Below are 22009 nucleotides of genomic sequence, written 5' to 3'. Positions count from 1 at the left end.
TTAGAAGCCAAATTGTCCCAGGAAAAAGGCAGCGCTCTCCGGCAACGGCTGTGCGGCTTCGCTCCACGGAAATAGCAGTTGACTCACAGCACCGCGCCACTTCCCCCTCTTCACTTCGGAGCCCGTTAGTGGGTTCCTTTGCCAGTTGGGGGGGCACTAAGGGTGCCCGCCGAGTCCCATGGTCACAGGCTTCATCCGCCTGTGATTTTTAGCAGGGTCCCCGCTTCGCTGTAGCGGAAAAGACCCGTTTCTCGCAGAGCTAGTCCCTCCAGTTCAGAGGGAGTCCGCCATTGCCGATGGCGCCACCCTGGAAGTCCTTGAATGTTGTTTTTCTCCTGCCATTGTTTGTCTCCTGTCTGGCAGGTTACTTGATTGGATTGCCTGGGGAGCCTGGCCAGTCTTTTGTAATGATAAATACTTAGTTCCTGGGCCAGGTCACAGGCTCACACCCTATTCATATCTTAAATGTGCCCTTAAGACAGGATTTGTGAGGAAAGAGACAATGGGGAGGTTTCCCACTTTGACCTTGCAAAGGAAACATTTGCTCAGTTTAGGAATCAAAATGGTTCCAGGTCGGTCTTCCTGTGCTGATCTATGTACGTGCTTGGTTGGTACACTTATGAACATTACCATATATCTAAGACCTCAAAATTCCTATCACAATATGAAGGAGTGCAGAGGCGGTGTGGGCAGCGGGATGAGCCAGGCTCTGTCAGGAGTTCAGCCTACACTCGAGTAGGACCCTGGCAGAGACACATACCCGACTGGCATGTTCCCTCCCTGCTGGTCGATTGTTCGGGAGCTTCATAAGCTTTCTTCAGTCATCACAATGACCGATGCCAACAGAAACCGGCACACTTAGGGATCTGCAGAGTTTGCGCATCTTGCGTGACAGACCTCAGCAACTCAGCATTTTGGCTAATCTACCTTTATTTACATATAAACACACACGATGCACTGCAACATGGCTCTCTCTCTCTCTAGCATCAGACAGCAAAGAGAGAAAGAACAAAGGACAATAGTCCCACTTCACGGAACACAGTAACACAAACATCCTGTCTCCTTCACGTCCCACTCTGTGGAGTCAAAACGCATACCGTCATGTGATAGACAACAATCCCATGACTGCAGTCATGGAGCAGGAATTCTAACAGGCTCCGTGCAAGGCAGTGGAGAAGCAAGGGAAGGAGGGAAGGGGCGCTGGGGGGAGCAGTTGGAGCGTGTAGCCTCGAGCGCGGGGGTCTTTTGAGGTAGAGTGGACGGGGGGGAGCGGTGGTAGAGTCACGTTTATTATGCGCAGAGCTTGAGATGCAAGCACACCCCATGTAGCCGAGGAGGTGGTGTGTTGCGGAGCCGGCGGAGAGAGCTCTGGACTGCGGGAAAACATCCGGAGTGTTCCCGCCTCCGACGGGCGCCCGAGGCACACAGGCACCAAGATCCCGCTCCGCCTCGCTTACCTCCTGCTCTCCCCTCCCCGGACTCTCCGCCTGGCGCCCTCCACGGCTTGGCGCCCTGGCTTGCAGCACCACTACGCCCAATGGTAAAGACGTCTCTGTTTGTGTGTGTTTTTAGAGGACAAAGAGGCGCCCACCGACAGCGGGGTCGATACCACCAGATGCCAAGTCTCGGTCTACATGTTCGTTCCGTCCTCCACCTCAGAGAACCCCAAAGAGAACTTGAGGAAGATTGCGATCGAGCGGGAATCCTCGGAAGATGTCGAGATCTACATCTGGAAGCTCGTGAAAGGTGAGGAGCTCTTTCGAACCTGCAGCGCTCTCGCTTTTGTGCATCTGGGTTTTGGCCTTGCTTTTAATGAGTATTATGAGTTTCATCTATTTATTTGGAGGACTTATACACAGTCTTTACCAAAGCGTTCTCTCTTTATTTAATAATTATTATTATTATTTATTTTCCATTTAAACCTATACATTCACATCATTATTATCCACTTTACCTCCCTGCCTCTTTAGAGCCCGTCAACTACCTTCCCTCCCACCTCTTGGCTTTCAAAAGTAACCTTTATATCACAACATTTTATATGTTTTCTGATTCTAATATAACTCATTACAAAATACCTCAAAATTTAAATAAACATAGAAAGGTAAAAAAATTCTCATTACAAGTCTTCGGATAACCCTGCTAGTGTTGTTAATTTCTTACAATGATCTTTCAGGTATCATATAAATTTACTCCATTCCTTTTGGAATAATTGATCCAGCTGGTTTTGGATTTTTTCTGTCAGCTCCGCAAGTTCTGCAAATTCCATCATTTTCATCTGCCACTCTACTTTCGTTGGTACTTCTTCTTATTTCCATTTAAGCTAGAAGGGTTGTTGCCACTGTTGTTGTATACATGAACAGTCTTGGTCCCGGAACAATAGGATTCAGAATGAATCATAGAATCCTAGAGTTGGAAGAGACCACAAGGGCCATCGAGTCCAACCCCCTGCCAAGCAGGAAACACCATCAGAGCACTCCTGACATATGGTTGTCAAGCCTCTGCTTAAAGACCTCCAAAGTAGGAGACTCCACCACACTCCTTGGCAGCAAATTCCACTGTCGAACAGCTCTTACTGTCAGGAAGTTCTTCCTAATGTTTAGGTGGAATCTTCTTTCTTGTAGTTTGGATCCATTGCTCCGTGTCCGCTTCTCTGGAGCAGCAGAAAACAACCTTTCTCCCTCCTCTATGTGACATCCTTTTATATCTTTGAACATGGCTATCATATCACCCCTTACCCTCCTCTTCTCCAGGCTAAACATGCCCAGCTCCCTTAGCCGTTCCTCATAAGGCATCGTTTCCAGGCCTTTGACCATTTTGGTTGCCCTCCTCTGGACATGTTCCAGTTTGTCAGTGTCCTTCTTGAACTGTGGTGCCCAGAACTGGACACAGTACTCCAAGTGAGGTCTGACCAAATGCAGCAGTCTGATTGGTCCCAGAACAATAGGATTCAGAATGCAGCCGTCTGGTTGGTCCTAGAACAATAGGATCCAAAAGGCAGCAGTCTGATTAGTCCTAGAACAATAGGATTCAGAATGCAGCAGTCTGATTGGTCCACAGGAGCCACCCAATCCAGCTCCAGGTGGAAGTGAATCCACAACCTGATTGGCCAACAAGTGAATTGGCCAATCATGTGGGGCCCATTGTGTAAATAATGTATATAAGGCAGACATTCTGGGGGAACTTCCATTCCTCCTCACCACTATGAGTTGAATAAAGAGCACAAAATCCACTCTCGACTCCAAGTATATTTCACAACTTGAGAGTCCAAACTCAAAGCAACTCGGAAGGAGGGGGTAATAAATACTTCCAGAGTAACAAATGCTTTCTGGACCGAGAGAGCAGGTCACCCAGTTCCTTGTCATGTTTGACCAGTGATATCGCTTACAACCTGTCAGCGGTGGAGGCGCTATGTTTGGGGGGGTTGCCTGTTTTATACGGCGTTCGTTGGGTGGTCCCTAGGCTTGAGGCCAGACAAGAGGAGCCACCCAAAAGGAGTGATGTGGAAGGAAAGATTCTGGGCAGCAGAACAAGCCAAACTGAATTTCCGGTTTTCCCAATGAGTTGGCCTCCCAAAAAAATTACACACAGAAGGTTGGCGTGTGAGAGACTGTCCCAAAGTCGCTCGGCAAACTTCAAGGCTGAGCCAGGATTTGAACCCAGGACTCCGCAATCCTGGCACTCTAACCGCCAGAACACACAGCCCTCTGGGCTTGATAGGAGGCTGGTGGAGCACGCTCCCCTCTCCGCCTGCCACACTGCAGTGTAGTGGTTGGGCTAGAAAGTGGGTTAGGAAGAGTGGGTGGTGTCGGGGGCTCCCCTGATTTTCGCTGAAAGTTCTCTGCGGAAAACATTTCAAGTTCTCAGGTTAATTTAGGTTACATCTGCCATCGTGCAGAGTTGTGATCCCAAAGCCCCTCCACCAATAAATTATTATTGAAATAAAATTTAAGGTCATATATATATATATATATATATATATATATATATATATATATTGTTCATAAATGCACCAACCAAGCACATACATCGATATATAAACTACATGTCTGAAACCCCACAGAAAGTCCTGAAACCATTTTGTCCCTCCCAAATTGACCTCAAACATTTCTTTGCAAGGTCAAAGGAAAATGGAAAAGCCTCCCCATTGTCTCCTCCTTCACAAATCCTGTTTTAAAGGTATGTCTGTGTATGAATAGGGTGAACCTGTGACCTGGCTCAGGAACTAAGTTTTTGTCCTTACAAAAGACTGGCCAGGCTCCCCAGGTTATCCAATCAAGTGAGCATTAACAGGTAACCTGCCAGACAGGAGATAAACAACACACTCAGATTTCTGTTGTAGGTATGATGTATCTGGGGGGTGGTCTTGAGCTAGACCTCTTCTGTGATGTATGTATGATGGTTCTGGGGGTGGTCTTGGACTCCAGGGCGGGCAATTTTAAATGTCTATATAAGGGCAGGCACACCTTTGTTCTGGGTCCTCCTCCTTTCCTGCGTGCGAGGGGAGCACCCTGTTGCAACAATTCAGTAAAGATCAGGCTTATGAGCTGCTTTGCTTCTCAATATTCTCTGCTTGGCCTCTGTTATTTTCTCCGACTGATGGAGAACTTGCAAAGGACTCTATAAGGGCTCTTGTGTTCCCCATAACGGAATAAGGGCAGATTTGCGTTTATTACATTATCATTATAATGTAATAAATTATAATAAATTTATTATAAATTATAATAAATTATAATTATAATGTAATTTATTACATTATCATGAGCTTGCAGGGCAGCAGCTGAAGAAGGAGCAAAAGGGTTTTCTTGTGTGTGTGTTTCTTTGTGGCTGATTAGCTGCTCTCCCTGTGCAAAGGTCAGAGGGGGCAGGGTTTCTGTTGAGTCAGGTGATTAGCTGTGGGAGGAGCTTATCAGAGCTTGATCCATCTTTTAGATTTAGGGGAGCTAGTCTCAAACGTTTGTTGGGGGAGACCTAGGGTTTTTTTGTGGGGGGGGGGGGTTATTTGTCCTGTCTTCACTCTTTTTAAGATGGAGGACCACTGTAGCCACCCCCAACGACATGTTCTCAGGATGGAGGGGGAGGGAACAGCTACAGTCACCTGCGGTTCCTGCGCAATGTTTGCCATCTTGCCAAAGGTTGCAGGCAGCTTTACCTGCAGCAATTGCATGTTGATTGCCCTCTTAAAAGACAAAGTCCAGCAACTGGAGGAACGTGTAGCTACGCTCCAAAGAATTAGAGAGCTGGAGCTCTTCTTGGAAGCAACAGAGCACACCGTCCCCACCAAGGAGGAGACAGGGGACACCCCTGAGAAGGAGGCTAGTTCACCAACACAGGTGCCAGATATATGAAGAAACGTGACTCAAAGAAGTAGGAGGCCCAGGGTTCACTCTGATTGTTTAGAAATACACAATTGCTTTGAAGTCCTCTCCCCTAGCATGGAAGACGAAGAACAGACTCCATTTGAGGATCTCTCCCTAATTACAGTCGATCAGGTATATGAAGACGAGCAGCAAAGTCAGTCCTCAGGGAATGTGCAGGCGACCTTGGAACGGACAGCTCACGGAAGAACCCCGACCAAACCTAAGAGGAGGCGTGTAGTGTGATAGGGGATTCCCTACTGAGGGGAACAGAAGCAGTGATCTGTGGGCCTGACAAGATGTCTCGGGAGGTGTGCTGTCTCCCCGGGGCTAAGATCCAAGATGTAACTGAACGACTGCAAGGAATCATAAAACCCACTGACAAATACCCCTTCCTCTTGGTTCATGTGGGAACCAATGACACTGCAAGCAATAGCCTCCAGAAGATCAAAAGAGACTATGAGGCTCTGGGCAGGAAATTGAAGCAATTAAATGCACAAATTGTCATCTCATCTGTCCTCCCAGTTGAATGACGTGGCCCAGGGAGAGAGGGGAAAATAGTGGAAGTGAACAGCTGGCTTCGCAAATGGTGTAAACAGGAACGGTTTGGATTCTTAGATCACGGACTGCAGTTTCTTGAAGATGGACTTCTGGCAAGTGATGGGCTGCACCTCACAACGGTTGGGAGAAATGTTTTTGCCAAAAATCTCAGAAACCTCATCAGGAGGGCTTTAAACTGACTAATGTGGGGGAGGGAGACAGTGCTCCTGAAGGTAGGAGTCTATCAATTAATGAAGATGATCATCCAAATGTCATAGACCAAATGGAGCAAACAGCACGCGGACCTAGTGGTGGGAGGAAAAAATCCTTAAATAAGAGACACGGGGGAATGATTAATGGACTTCAATGTCTGTACACTAATGCGCAAAGCATGGGAAATAAACAAGATGAGCTTGAGCTCTTGGTACAGCAAACTAAATATGACATAATAGGCATCACTGAAACCTGGTGGGATAAGTCCCACAATTGGAATGTAATAATGGGGGGATACAATCTATTTCAGAGAAACAGACCAGACAAGAAAGGCGGAGGAGTGGCGTTATATGTCAGGGATGTGTATACCTGTGAAGAGATCCAAGATTTAGAACCTCAAAGCCAAAGTGAGAGCATTTGGGTCAAAATTAAGGGAGAGAAGAATAACAGAGACCTCCTTGTGGGAGTTTACTATAGATCCCCAAGCCAAACGGAGGACATAGATGATGCCTTCCTGGAACAGATGGCCAAGCATGCAAAAGGAAGGGAGATAGTAGTAATGGGGGACTTCAATTACCCGGATATTTGTTGGATGTCAAACTCAGCCAAGAGCTTAAGGTCAAACAGATTCCTCACTGGCCTTGCAGACAACTTCATTGTCCAGAAAGTGGGAGAAGCAACAAGAGGAACAGCCATTTTAGATCTGGTCCTAACCAATGTTGATGACCTGGTTAGTGGGGTAGAAGTGGAAGGATCATTAGGCGCGAGTGATCATGCTGTTCTGAAGTTTACTATACAGCGGAAAGGAGCAGCCAAGCATACTAGGACTCAATTTCTTGACTTTAAGAAAGCCGACTTCATAAAACTTAGGGAAGTGCTGGGTGAGATCCCATGGACAGTAATACTAAAAGGAAAGGGAGTTCATGATGGCTGGGAGTTTGTTAAGAGGGAGATACTAAAAGCACAACGTCAGGCAATACTAATGAGACGGAAACATGGAAGGTGCCTAAAGAAGCCAGGGTGGCTATCTAAAGAACTTTTAACTGAGTTAAGATTAAAAAAGGATGTGTACAAAAAAATGGAAAAGGGGGCAAACCACCAAAGAGGAATTCAAACAAATAGCCAGCACATGTAGAGACAAAGTCAGAAAAGCTAAAGCACAGAATGAAATCAGGCTTGCTAGAGAGGTTAAAAGCAACAAAAAAGGCTTTTATGGGTATGTTCGTAGCAAAAGGAAGAACAAAGAAACAGTGGGGTCACTCAGAGGAGAAGATGGTGAAATGCAAACAGGGGACACAGAAAGGGCTGAACTCCTCAATGCCTTCTTTGCCTCAGTCTTCTCCGATAAAGAAAACAATGCCCGACCGGAAGAATTTGGAGCAAATGATTCAGCAGAGGAAACACAGCCCAGAATAACTAAGGAGATAGTACAAGAATACTTGGCTAGTTTAGATGTATTCAAGTCTCCAGGGCCAGATGAACTGCATCCAAGAGTATTAAAAGAACTGGCAGGTGTGATCTCAGAACCACTGGCAGTCATCTTTGAGAATTCCTGGAGAACGGGCGAAGTCCCGGCAGACTGGAGGAGGGCAAATGTTGTCCCTATTTTCAAAAAGGGGAAAAGAGAGGACCCAAATAATTACCGCCCAGTCAGTCTGACATCAAAACCAGGGAAGATTCTGGAGCAGATCATTAAGCAAACAGTCTGTGAGCACCTAGAAAGGAATGCTGTGATCACCATTAGTCAGCATGGATTTCTGAAAAATAAGTCATGTCAGACTAACCTGATCTCGTTTTTTGACAGAATTACAAGCCTGGTAGATGAAGGGAATGCAGTGGATGTAGCCTACCTTGATTTCAGCAAGGCATTTGACAAGGTGCCCCATGATATTCTTGTAAAGAAGCTGGTAAAATGCGGTCTTGACTATGCTACCACTCAGTGGATTTGTAACTGGCTGACTGACCGAACCCACAGGGTGCTCATCAATGGTTCCTCTTCATCCTGGAGAAGAGTGACTAGTGGGGTGCCACAGGGTTCTGTCTTGGGCCCGGTCTTATTCAACATCTTTATCAACGACTTGGATGATGGACTCAAGGGCATCCTGATCAAATTTGCAGATGACACCAAACTGGGAGGGGTGGCTAACACCCCAGAGGACAGGATCACACTTCAAAATGACCTTGACAGATTAGAGAACTGGGCCAAAACAAACAAGACGAACTTTAACAGGGAGAAATGTAAAGTATTGCACTTGGGCAAAAAAAATGAGAGGCACAAATACAAGATGGGGGACACCTGGCTTGAGAGCAGTACATGTGAAAAGGATCTAGGAGTCTTGATTGACCACAAACTTGACATGAGCCAACAGTGTGACGCGGCACCTAAAAAAAGCCAATGCAATTCTGGGCTGCATCAATAGGAGTATAGCATCTAGATCAAGGGAAGTAATAGTGCCACTGTATTCTGCTCTGGTCAGACCTCGCCTGGAGTACTGTGTCCAGTTCTGGGCACCACAATTCAAGAAGGACACTGACAAACTGGAACGTGTCCAGAGGAGGGCAACCAAAATGGTCAAAGGCCTGGAAACGATGCCTTATGAGGAATGGCTAAGGGAGCTGGGCATATTTAGCCTGGAGAAGAGGAGGTTAAGGGGTGATATGATAGCCATGTTCAAATATATAAAAGGATGTCACATAGAGGAGGGAGAAAGGTTGTTTTCTGCTGCTCCAGAGAAGCGGACATGGAGCAATGGATCCAAACTACAAGAAAGAAGATTCCACCTAAACATTAGGAAGAACTTCCTGACAGTAAGAGCTGTTTGACAGTGGAATTTGCTGCCAAGGAGTGTGGTGGAGTCTCCTACTTTGGAGGTCTTTAAGCAGAGGCTTGACAACCATATGTCAGGAGTGCTCTGATGGTGTTTCCTGCTTGGCAGGGGGTTGGACTCGATGGCCCTTGTGGTCTCTTCCAACTCTATGATTCTATGATTCTATGATCATCATCATCTCTGGATCCATCCCGAGTCTGAGGGCACATATCACAGAATCGCAGAATTGTAGAGTTGGAAGGGCCCTCAAGGCGTCATCTAGTCCAACCCTCCGCAATGGAGGTTGCCTCTGTGTGGATGGGGGTCCAGGAGGGGTCTCTCAGAGCAGGGCCCAGACCCCCAAACCTTTTTTTCTGAGTGCCCCAGATGTTTCTCAGTAGGTAATTAATTTTGGGGAGATCAAATGGGAGTAACCGGGTAGGATATTTATACGAGGAAATAAACTAATTGAAGATGATTTTATCTAGAGTTGCGGAGGGGGGGTGTTCAGGGGGTGATAACTGAAGGGGAACTGAGTTTATTTGGAGCAGGATCTGTGGTGAAGTTAATTGGAAGGACCTGACCTAAGGTAATCTGGGGTGGAGCCCCAATTAATAGGAGACTCTCTGGCAAAGGGCTGGATGTAAATATCAGTTGGCATGTCTTCTGTGGCATTCAAATTATGGATCTGCATTGTGTATGTGGGAATTAGCATATGCAAATTCCATGCAAAGTTGTGCCCCGAGGCTGCAGCCCCAGATCTTTTATGTGCCTAGCAAATTGCCCCTGCTTTTAGTCTCTTGGCGGGATTCGACTCCGTGACTCAATGTGGGCGCCCACCCTCTCTCTCTCTCTCTCTTTCTGTCTCTCAGAAAAAAAGGCACCTCAGTCCGTTTTCCTCTCCGCTTTAAACAATTGACTCAATGGCAGCGGCACAGAAAGGCGCATAAATCTGCAGACAAATATTTTTATATTTCCTGTTTGAGCCACGTTTCAAAACGTCGGGGGATTAGCAGAAACCCAAAACCCAGTTGCTGTGTCTGCCAGGATGGATGAAATATGTACCATGTTTGGCCGGAGCTGTGGAAAAAAAGGGAAGGGCGGGGCAGAGAGGAGGAGGTTTCTCTTAGATAGGAGAAGGGATGAACGGGCAAAATAAAATAAATGTCCTTTTTTTGCTCCGTGTTACGGCACAAGCCGGAGCTCCAGGTGGTTCGACAATAGAGCCAAAGAGTCATAGGATTGCAGAGTTGGAAGGGTCTTCCAGCGGTCATCTAGTCCAGCCCCCTGCAATGCAGGGATCTCAGCTGAAGCATTCATGACTGATGGCCACCCAACCTCTGCTTAAAAACCCCCAAGGAAATACCATATTTTTCGCTCTATAGGACGCACCGGATGATAGGACGCACCCAGTTTGGGGGACAGGAGAACAAGAAAAAAAATATTTTGAATCCCAGAAGCCATAACAGCAAGACACCGTGGGACTTCTGGGATACCGTCTGGCTGTTCTGGCTTCTGGGATAACCGCGCCAAGCCTCTTCAGGGCAGTGGGTGAAGGCTCCCCCTGCCCGGAAGAGGCTGCGCACAGCTAAGGCAGAAGCCAGGGCAGGCGCGTGGCTGAAGGGTCGCTGCGCAGTTCTCCCTCTCTGAGCAACACCTCTCCTGCGAAGGAGAGGCGCTGCGCAGAGAGGGAGAACTGCGCAGCGCCCCTTCAAGCGAAGCTGGAGAAGAAGGAGACCCTTCCGTTCCTCCTCCGGGTTCTCAGGACAGGCGCCTCGCTGGGAATCTGGAGGAGGAAAAGAAGGAGAAAAAAAAGTGTGTCCTATGGAGCGAAAAGCCTGCCAACCTAGCAGTTCGAAAGCACCCCCGGGTGCAAGTAGATAAATAGGTACCGCTTACCAGCGGGAAGGTAAACGGCGTTCCGTGTGCTGCGCTGGCTCGCCAGATGCAGCTTTGTCACGCTGGCCACGTGACCCGGAAGTGTCTCCGGACAGCGCTGGCCCCCGGCCTCTTGAGTGAGATGGGCGCACAAACCCCAGAGTCTGTCAAGACTGGCCCGTTCGGGCAGGGGTACCTTTACCTTTACCTTTATGGAGCGAAAAATACGGTAGTTTGAGCCTGTCCTTAGGTTCGCTTCCAGCGACATACCTGAGGCTGGGGAGTTGTCCATGCGCGTGTCAGAATGAGGTGATCGAATCCTGGCAAGGCAGCATGGCCTGTGCCACTTCAGTCTGCATAAGAACATGAGAAGAGGCGGCAGGATCAGGCCAGTGTTCCATCTAGTCCAGAATGTGGTTCTCACAGTGGCCAACCAGAGGCCCATTGCGGTGTTAAGCTGTGGGCCAGACCAGGGGCGAACGAAGGCATCGTGACACCCGGGCAGGGCGGCGTCGCTACGTAGGGCGCATGTGCGGTGTCACTACGTATGACACATGTGCTGTACGTAGCGACGCTGCACATGCGCTGTCCATAGTGGTTTGCCAGCAGCAAGTTTTATAACGTATAACTTTTTTACATTCCCCTTTTAAACTCACAGTGGTTAGCTTGTTGCAAGCTTGTTTAAGCTTCTCAATATTAGATTCCTGTAAGGTAAAGGTAAAGGGACTCCTGACTGTTAGGTCCAGTCGCGGACGACTCTGGGGTTGCTGCGCTCATCTCGCTTTATTGGCCGAGAGAGCCCACGTACAGCTTCTGGGTCATGTGGCCAGCAGGACTAAGCCGCTTCTGGCGAACCACAGTAGCACACGGAAACGCCGTTTACCTTCCCGCCGGAGCGGTACCTATTTATCTACTTGCACTTTGATGTGCTTTCGAACTGCTAGGTTGGCAGGAGCAGGGACCAAACAACGGGAGCTCACCCCGTCACGGGGATTCGAACCGCCGACCTTCTGATTGGCAAGCCCTAGGCTCTGTGGTTTAACCCGCAGCGCCACCTGCATCCCTTTAGATTCCTGGTAATTTCCCTTATATCCCTCTTAAAAGAATAGACATGACACAATCTTGTGCAAAGTATACAGTGGTACCTCGGGTTAAGTACTTAATTCGTTCCGGAGGTCCGTTCTTAACCTGAAACTGTTCTTAACCTGAAACACCACTTTAGCTAATGGGGCCTCCTGCTGCCGCCGCGCCACCGGAACACAATTTCTGTTCTCATCCTGAAGCAAAGTTCTTAACCTGAAGCACTATTTCTGGGTTAGCAGAGTCTGTAACCTGAAGCGTATGTAACCTGAAGCGTATGTAACCTGAGGTACCATTGTATATAAAAGAAGTTTACTCACACTTTCAGTTCACAGATGGATCCCTGAAGGCAGACTTAGTTACAAAGTATATACATCTGGAATCTATCCCATATGGAGATAGTTCCTTTGTCCTCTGTTGGCTGGAAGCATCTCTAGCTAAAAAGCTGTTGCTCCAACGATGGAGGAAGTCAAAGAGTATGCAGTGTGCCTTGTCCTTTTGTGTTACCTGGTCAGGTAAGGTCACGCCCACCTCTAGTCACATGTAAGAGGAAGTAAGTCCCAGCCCAGGAGGAAACAGGAAGTTCCGACTGGCTGGACCAAACATCCCCTTGCATGTCCACTCTAGGAAAACAAGGGATGTTGTACTTGACTGCTATCTATGTATCACATCCCACATAATTTTCTAAACTATGCATCTGTGTCTGGTTCTTGGTTTTTTATTTTTGGTGGTTTTTTTGTAGGAATCTTTCATTTGATCCAGATCAAGAAGGTCAAGAAACAAGAGTTCCGGCAAGAAGTGCAGAACTTCCGGCTAGTTTCCAGGACAAACGAAGGTATGGTTGACCCGAGCAGAGCTTTCGAAGGTGGCTTGGCGGTTCAGATCGGGTCCGTTTGGGGCTTTGCCAACACAGAATCCCAGAGAGGGGGTGGTTTGGTAAAAATGTTCTTAACTCCAGCAGGAGGAACAACCAAACTTACAAAAATGTATTTAATTCCCCCTCCCCTCTCCGTTGAAGCATAAAGGTAAAAGGTAAAGGGACCCCTGACCATTAGGTCCAGTTGTGGCCGACTCTGGGGTTGCAGCGCTCATCTCGCTTTACTGGCCAAGGGAGCCGGCGTACAGCTTCCGGGTCATGTGACCAGCATGACTAAGCCGCTTCTGTTGAAACCAGAGCAGCGCATGGAAACGCCGTTAACCTTCCCGCTGGAGCAGTACCTATTTATCTACTTGCACTTTGACGTGCTTTTGAACTGCTAGGTTGGCAGGAGCAGGGACTGAGCAACGGGAGATCACCCCGTCACGGGGATTCGAACCACCAACCTTCTGATCGGCAAGTCCTAGGCTCAGTGGTTTAACCCACAGCGCCACCCCCGTCCCTTCCATTGAAGCATAGCTGTCAACTTTTCCCTTTTCTTGCGAGGAATCCTATTCGGAATAAGGGAATTTCCTTTAAAAAAAGGGAAACATTGACAGCTATGCATTGAAGCAGGAAAGATGAGGTAGGATTGCAAGACCAGTGGGGTTGGGGTTGGGGGGGATGCAATAAAATTCAAAGACAAGCTACCTTGAAACATTTGGCTTTCTTAGCTGTTGAGGTTAATGCACACACCCCCAGACACTTTACTTTCTGGTACAGCTAGCAACATCGAATGGGGGCTTCTTGTAAAACTAAGCATGTCATGCGCGGCAAAGCCCTCTTGGGAGTCTACCACTGAGATTCCAGGTTGGGGGGTGTCTTGAGTGTTTAAATGCTCCCCAGTGGAAAATAACTCCTGGCTTGCAGAACACAAACATGCCAGAGAAAGTTTGGAGTCTTTTGGTTAAGGGGGGCAGGGAGAAGATGCCTGGGAATGATATGCTAGGGCAGCCTTAGTCAGCCTGGCACCCAAATAAATAAATAAATAAATATTATTTATACCCCACCCAGCCACTCTGGGCAGCTCCCAACAGAATATTAAAAACACGATAAAACATCAAACATTAAAAACTTCCCCGAACAAGGCTGCCTTCAGATGTCTTCTAAAGGTCATATGTTTATTTTCTTGACATCTGCCAGGAGGGTGTTCCACAGGGAGGGTGCCACCACCGAGAAGGCCCTCTGCCTGGTTCCCTGTAACTTTGCTTCTTGCAGGGAGGGAACCGCCAGAAGGCCCTCGGTGTTGGACTTCAGTGTCCAGGCTGGACGATGGGGATGGAGACGCTCCTTCTGGTCTACTGGACTGAGGCTGTTTAGGGCTTCAAAGGTCAGCACCAACACTTTGAATTGTGCTCGGGAACGTACTGGGAGCCAATGTAGGTCTTTCAAGACCGGTGTTACGTGGTCTTGGCGACCGCTCCCAGTCCCCAGTCTAGCTGCCGCATTCTCTGTTCCCAAACACTTCCCCGACCTGACAAGCACCGGAAAGGAACGGAATGTGGGTGAGCTTCAAACCAGCTGCCCTTGCAGACTTAACCAGGTGGGAACACATCGCCTTAAGATAAATAGATAAAACTTTATCTGCATTAGCCAATGGCCATAGCAACAGTAAAACATTACAGTATACGCAGAAAGGAGATTGGATATAAGAGCACAATTTAAAGTCCTGAATCAGCCGTCGGTTAGTGGCCCTTATTCTGACTGCCCCTGCTATGAACCTAGCAACCTTTGCTGTTATCTGATAGAAGAAAGGACATTGTGGCAGTGGTTGAGCGCCCTGGGATGCTTAGGACGAGTGGGGTGATTGTCTCGTTCCTCGGGTCTTTGTAGAGAGTACAGGGCAGGAGGACGTGTGCCGCTGTTTCGGTGCTGCCATCTCCACAGGGGCAAAGATGTTTCTCAGGCGGGAACTTGTGGAATCGACCCTCGAATACCACAGGTGGCAAAACATCCAGTCTTGCAAGTGTAAAAGCACGTCTGTATTTTGGGATAAGAAGTTTGTGCCGATATGGGGCCAGAGAATCAAAATGGAGAGGTGGAAACTGTACATACCAAGGGCAGAATTTCCTTATAGTGGCCAGGTTGTTCCGATGCTCAATATCTTTTAGACGTTGACCAATTAGACTGTTTGCTTTAGTAGGGCCCATAGCGAGTAGGTGTTGTGGGGACAGGCCACAAGAGTGAAGTTTTTGATAGACGGTTTTAAGCCAGGCACTTTTATGGAAGTCTTGAAGTACTAGGGATAGCAAACTGGGGGGATTTGAGTTTAGGCGGAGCCAGAAGTTAAGAGTTCTTTGCCAAGTCCGTACTTCTACTGAAGGGAGACTTGCCTCCAGTCACAATGCACATCGCCTTAAGCTCGCGATTTGTTCTGTTCTGTGCCCTGTTAGTCACTGGACTGCTGGGAGTCTTTCTTCCGTCTCTGCACTTTACGGGACATCAGAAGCTGCCAGAGAAACCCACTCGCATTTCGTCGAGGGCGGGCCGAGGGTTACGAAACCCCCACCCACGCCGAATCGCATCCCTTCCCGAGTCTGTAGAGCTGCTTGGTGTCTAATAATATGCAATCCATCTGGCATTCTGGGAAGCGGAAGATGTGTCAGACGAATCCATTCCCCCTCCCCATATTAAAAATAACCCCCCATATTAAAAATAGCTCCTGGAGCATTCCTGGAAGATATGTAAGTGTTGTTACCAGAAACTGCAAGGACAGACTTTGCTTTCCTGTAGGAATCATTTGTTAAGATTGCTTAAAAGGCCAGCAGACAGATACCTCTCTAAGGTTAGCGATTGTGTCATGGCTGTTCCGGAACATGAAAGACGCAGAACGTCATTAAACTCTGGGACTCGCTCCTGCGCATAGCTGTCAACGTTTTCCCTTTTTTAAGGGAAATTCCCTCATTCCGTATAGGATTCCTCACAAGAAAAGGGAAAAGTTGACAGCTATGCTCCTGTGGGAGGCAGTGATTTCCACCAAACTTTAAAAGAGAATTGGATAAATTTGTGGAGAACAGGACCATCGATGGCTTCTAGCTATGATGTGGCTGTGCTCTGCCACCATAGCTGGGAGACAGATACGCTCCTGAATACCCCTTGCTGGAAACTACAGGAGGGGAGAGGGCTTTTGTGTGAGAATTTTCTGCTGTGGTCTAAACCCCTGAGCCTCTTGGGCTTGCCGATCAGAAGGTAGGCGGTTCGAATCTCCGTGACGGGGTGAGCTCCCGTTGCTCTGTCCCAGCTCCTGCCAACCTAGCAGTTTGAAACCACGCCAGTGCAAGTAGATAAATAGGTACAGCTCCAGCAGGAAGGTAAACAGCATTTCTATGCACTCTGGTTTCCATCTCAGTGTCCTGTTGCACCAGAAGTGGTTTAGTCCTGCTGGCACATGACCCGGAAAGCTGTGTGTGGACAAACACCGGCTCCCTCGGCCTGAAAGCGAGACGAGTGTTGCAACCCCATAGTCGCCTTTGATGGGACTTAACCATCCAGGGGTATTTTACCTTTTTACCTTTTGGGCATCTGATTGGCCACTGTCAGAACCATAGGTGCCAACTCTTAAGGGGCCCAGGTCCCTCCGCCCCCCCAATAAAATATTTGCAGTGGGGGGTCAACAGTCAGTTGCAGAGGAGGCTGATCACAGTGTGGCTTGGCTTCAGTGGCTGCTGGGGAATTCCCAGACATGTCCTCTTTTGAGGGGGAGGGTCCCATATTCTCATCCGGAGAGAATTTTACATTTTAAAGCAAATGTCCTGGATTTTGAGTTTTTTTTAACTTTTGCATGCGTCATCAACCCCCCCCCCCCCAAATCTTCTGGTCAAGTTGGTGCCTCTGGTGAGGACACGTTGCTGGACCAGAAAGACTGTTTAGTCTTCTCACCTTCTTAATGTCTGCCACGAATCTGTTTTAAACCCACAGATGTCCATGACCTTTCCATATCTTGCAGCAAGTTTCCATTTAATGTTTGAATAATAATAATAATAATAATAATAATAATAATAATAATAATAATTTATTATTTGTACCCTGCCCATCTTCTGGGTTTACCCAGTCACTCTGGGTGGCTCCCAACAGAATATTAAAAACACAGTAAAAGATCAAACATTAGAAACTTCCCTAAACAAGGCTGCCTTCAGATGTCTTCTAAAAGTCAGGTAGTTGTTTATTTCCTTGGCATCTGATGGGAGGGCGTTCCACAGGGCGGGAGCCACCACCGAGAAGGCCCTCTGCCTGCTTCCCTGTAACCTCACTTCTTGCAGGGAGGGAACCGCCAGAAGGCCCTCGGAGCTGGACCTCAGTGTCTCTGGTCAGCTCGAATCTAGAGGCAGGCTTGGAGAGGCCCTTGGCTGAAACCTTGGAAACCCACTGCCAGCGTGGTCCAGCCTTTGGCAACCTAGTGCCCTCCGGCTGTTTGGCACTACGGCTGCCCTGCCAAGTGCCAGGGCTGGATCTATTATGAAACTCATGAAGCTGCAGCTTCTGGGCCACTAATCCTGGAGCTGAACTTGAGTACACATTGCTTTAAAAAATTGGCGCATGTAGACTCAATTTGAGTCATGCAACTCAAATGAGTTATTTTTGTTGTTGTGAAGATTTCAACAATCTCAGAGTCTGAGAGCCAGCAGCAAAGTTGTTCTAAAGGGGGTTGCGATCTGTTCTGGAACAACTCCATTGAAGATGATATTGATGGGACCCAACGTTGTGAAGGGGCCCCCATGACAATTGAAGCTTCACGGTCCCCAAAATTTAGGTCCACCACAGCCAGATGCAATTGACAACGCTGGCTGGGAACGATGGGAATTGTAGTCAAGGCATCTGGCGTTTCGCCAGGCTGCCAAAATCTGGTGTAGGCAATACCAAGTTAGGTGGACCGTATGTTTTAACCTAGCCAAAGTCTTCCTGCGTTCCTTATAGAGGGCGTGTGGTTTGCGAAGGAATAGATTCATTTCGCAAAAGGCGGCTCATCTGCAGAAGGAGATTCTCATTTGCAAAAGGTCACGCTGCAATAAATTAGTATTTAAAGTACCAGAGGATCCTTTCTCTTTGCTAGCATTTTTTTTTTGAGGATGGGGGATGGGGGAGAGATAATATTCTATAAATAGTTTATTGCCCTTATAGGGTATATGTTTCATGGGAATAGTGAGTAATGAATATCCTTCTATCTTCTCTCAGCTTACTGGAACACGTTCCTGGTGCAAGGCCCAGAGGCGAAGATCTCTGAAAGTCCAGACAGAGAAATCAAGAACTTGTAAAAGAATTGGGGGTGGGGGGGTGGAGTCTATTGATATTAATATATATGGGGGAAAGTTGCATTATTGAGTAAACTATCGCCGCAGAAGCAGGAAAGACAATCTGCAACAAGCTTTGTGAAAATGCCAGCAAATTAACCCATGGGAATGAGGACGACCAATATGGCTGCTTGACTTCAACGCTTTAGATCCTGCAGGTGCACCCAGTCTTTCCAAATGCTGCAAGAGTGAATGGATGGCTCTTTTGCCTGCTTCCTGCAAAGGACAGTGGGGGGGGGGGTTGAGAACCAAGAAAGATGCTTTAACCTTTTAGGGGAAGGGGAGGCTGAGGGGCTGCCACTTCCTATAGAGCACGTAGGAAACCGTCACAATAGAGCTTTGATTCTGCTGTTTCACCGATTGTTCTGGGATACCAAAGGGCAAGTAGGAAGAGGGTTTCCGTTGCAGAAACGGAATATTTTTCATTTGTCTCCCAGCCGCTCTGTTGGAGTCTCTGTGTCGCTCGAGATTTTGGGTGCAACCAAGAATTGATGAAACTCCAGACTCGCAAGTTTTGTCATCCAATGCCGGAATTTGAAATCTGAATTCAGGAACTGGAACAGGTTTCCCACAATTCAACCGCTCTCCCCTGGATACTTTGACAAACTACGCTTTTAAAAGCCCACTCTCCTTCTGCCTCTCCTTTGAATTTTGAATGTAAACCTTATGTCAAGGGCTTTTTGTTTTGTTTGGGTGTCTGGCGCAGAGGTTGGGCAAAATTTCCCCGCCTTGGCAAACTCATCCCCATTCCCCCGCTACCTTACCCTGTGAAAAGCGTTCTTCAGAAAAGCAGTTTGCACAACCCACCAAGGAAGATAATAACACAACAAAATTCAAAACAGTAGCAATTGCACATTTATTCTAAAGTCAATTGAAACTACCGTATTTTTCACCCCATAGGACGCACCGGCCCATAGGACGCACCAGGTTTTCTGGGGGGGAAATAAAGGGGAAAAAATTTATTTCCCCCCCCCCAGGCACTTGTGGGGCCAGCAGCGGGGAGAAGCGCTCTTCTCCCCACCGCCCGCCTGCAGACCAGGTCCGGGGACAGCGGGAAAACGCGCTGCGCCTCCCAGCTGTCCCCGGAGTTTGCGGGGCTGGCGGTGGGGAGAAGCGCGCGTCTCCCCGCCGTGAGCCTCCAAACCACATCGGGAGACAGCGGGATGGCGGTGTTCCGCCTCCCCGCTGTCCCCCGACCTTGTGGGGCTGGCGCTGCGGCTCTCCTGAAGCCTGGAGAGCGAGAGGGGTCGGTGCGCACCGATGCCTCTCACTCTCCAGGCTTCAGCGAAAGCCTGAATTCGCCCCATAGGACGCACACACATTTCCCCTTCATTTTTGGAGGGGGAAAAATGCGTCCTATAGGGCGAAAAATACGGTACTTCATTTATTCTTTTTATTTATTAAATTTGTATACTGCCCTTCATCCATAGATGTCAGGGCGGTTCACAGCATAAAAACGCAAGATAAAAATAGCAAATACATAGCAAAGCAAAACAATAACCCCCCTCCTGCCGCCGCCACCCCCCCAAAAAATCAGCAAAATGGATGAACTTTATTTATAGATATATAAACTTTTCAGATATATACATTTCATTCATTTTTCAATCAGTTCGACATTTTTAAACCTGACTTGCTTTCCCCTCTTTCTGCGGTCCCTTCAATTTATTTTTAATATCTTCCGCATATCCAAATGAGCAAAATGGATGACCTTGACCCACTGATACCTGTTTTTCAAAGTCTGATGGTGGCCATTTACTCCTCCAGAAGCCCCACTCCTTTGCCTCTTAGCGCCCTCTCCATAATCCCAGAGGTGGAGCAAGGTGAGGGCTGGGGGGGGCGGTCAGCGCCAGGTGCCATCCCTGAGGGGGGTAACATCGCCGCGGGCGGTGTACCCCCAGGGCGCGCGCCAATGCTGGTGCACACCCCTGGGATGCACGCCCATGCCACTCGCTCCGCCTCCGCCCGTCCCTAGGGGCACTATGCAGCGAGGCCGGTTCCTAGCCCATATGGGTGCCGCGCTGCGCACCCCGCCCCACCCCTACGGGCGGTTTGCCCCGCCCCAGGTGCCTGAGAGGTTTCCTCCGCCACTGCGCAATCCCACCCAGCGATACCAGCCACTTTGGGAACCGCTGATCTGGAGGGATTTTAAAAGAAACCCTCTAACATTTTACCATAGAACCGTAGAATTTCAGAGCTGGAAGGGAATTCGAGGATCCTCTAGCGAGCGACCAGTGGTTCTCCACCTGTGGGCCCCCAAATGTTGTTGGACTACAACTCCCATCATCCCTCACTAGCTGAGGGATGATGGGAGTTGTAGTCCAACAACATTTGGGGACCCACAGGGTGAGAACCGCTGCAGTCTAGTCCAACCCCTTGCAATGCGGGAATGTTCAGTCGTCCCGTACGGGGATCGAACCTGACACCTTGGCGTTATAGTTACCAGGCTCCAACCAGCTGAGCTATCCAGGCTGAGGTTCAGCAATTGTCCTGCACGTGCAAACTACCTAGGTGCATATGTGCTGTATATATATATATATACTGTATTTTTTTGCTCTATAAGACTCACTTTTCCCCTCCTAAAAAGTGTGTGTGCGTCTTATGGAGCGAATGCAGGCTGCGCAGCTATCCCAGAAGCCAGAACAGCAAGAGGGATTGCTGCTTTCGCTGTGCAGCGATCCCTCTTGCTGTTCTGGCTTCTGAGATTCAGAATATTTTTTTTCTTGTTTTCCTCCTCCAAAAACTAGGTGCGTCTTGTGGTCTGGTGCGTCTTATAGAGCGAAAAATACGGTATTTTTTTAAAAATGGCAGAGCTGGTAAATGCTGCTTGCTCGCGGCAGCTGCGTGGAAGAATTGGGACACCTCATGTCTGCATTCTGCTTCCACAGTCAAAGGCAGCCCTGCTGCTGAATCCCAGCCGCCAGGAGGGGAGAGGGCTCCTGTGTTCGGATCCTGTTTGCAGGCTTCTGGCTGGCCACTGTGAGAATAGGATGGGCCTTTGGCTGGCTCCAGCAGGCTCTCATGTTCTCAAAAGTGAGTCAGCCCTTCCCACGTGGAGTTGTTGTTGTTTAGTCGTTTAGTCGTGTCCAACTCTTCGTGACCCCCTGGACCAGAGCACGCCAGGCCCTCCTGTCTTCCACTGCCTCCCACAGTTTGGTCAAACTCATGCTGGTAGCTTCAAGAACACCATCCAACCATCTCGTCCTCTGTCGTCCCCTTCTCCTTGTGCCCTCCATCTTTCCCAACATCAGGGTCTTTTCCAGGGAGTCTTCTCTTCTCATGAGGTGGCCAAAGTATTGGAGCCTCAGCTTCACGATCTGTCCTTCCAGTGAGCACTCAGGGCTGATTTCCTTCAGAATGGAGAGGTTTGATCTTCTTGCAGTCCATGGGACTCAAGAGTCTCCTCCAGCACCACAATTCAAAAGCATCAGTTCTTCGGCGATCAGCCTTCTTTATGGTCCAGCTCTCACTTCCATACATCACTACTGGGAAAACCAGAGCTTTAACTAGACCAGTGTTTCCCAACCTTGGGCCTCCAGCTGTTTTTGGACTACAACTCCCATCATCCCTAGCTAGCAAGACCAGTGGTCAGGGATGATGGGAATTGTAGTTCAAAAACAGCTGGAGGCCCAAGGTTGGGAAACACTGAACTAGACGGACCTTTGTTGGCAAGGTGATGTCTCTGCTTTTTAAGATGCTGTCTAGGTTTGTCATTGCTTTTCTCCCAAGAAGCAGGTGACTGCTAGAAAACCCTTTCAGCTGTTTAAAACCAGACTTTCCCCCATCACTCGCCTGTGCCTGGAATAATGGTGGTTTAGGCGCCACGGTTCTCGCGCAGACTGTCTACACTGTGCACTACGGTAGTGGTTTAGTACATGGTTATATCACATTTATAATGTATCTCACACCGTTCTTCACTGCACTCAGATCAACCGA

The 22009-nt window shown here is 48.4% G+C and overlaps 1 protein-coding gene across 1 annotated transcript in view; it reads left to right on the top strand.

Moving 5' to 3' along the window:
- Nucleotides 1-18951, top strand: part of CHRDL2 (chordin like 2) — a 44853-nt gene extending 25902 nt beyond the window's left edge. Inside the window, exons 9-11 of the mRNA XM_082219443.1 lie at nt 1573-1746; nt 12615-12707; nt 17961-18951. Coding sequence (XP_082075569.1) covers nt 1573-1746; nt 12615-12707; nt 17961-18040 — 347 coding nt within the window. The 3' untranslated portion in view covers nt 18041-18951. The remainder of the gene's footprint in view (nt 1-1572; nt 1747-12614; nt 12708-17960) is intronic.
- The last annotated feature ends 3058 nt before the right edge of the window (nt 18952-22009 follow it).

The sequence above is a fragment of the Podarcis vaucheri genome (assembly GCF_965113315.1).
Source record: "Podarcis vaucheri genome assembly, chromosome: 4".
Classification (NCBI taxonomy): Eukaryota; Metazoa; Chordata; class Lepidosauria; order Squamata; family Lacertidae; genus Podarcis; species Podarcis vaucheri.
The sequence above is the reverse complement of the archived record's forward strand: the minus strand, read 5'-3'. Positions and strand labels throughout refer to the sequence as shown.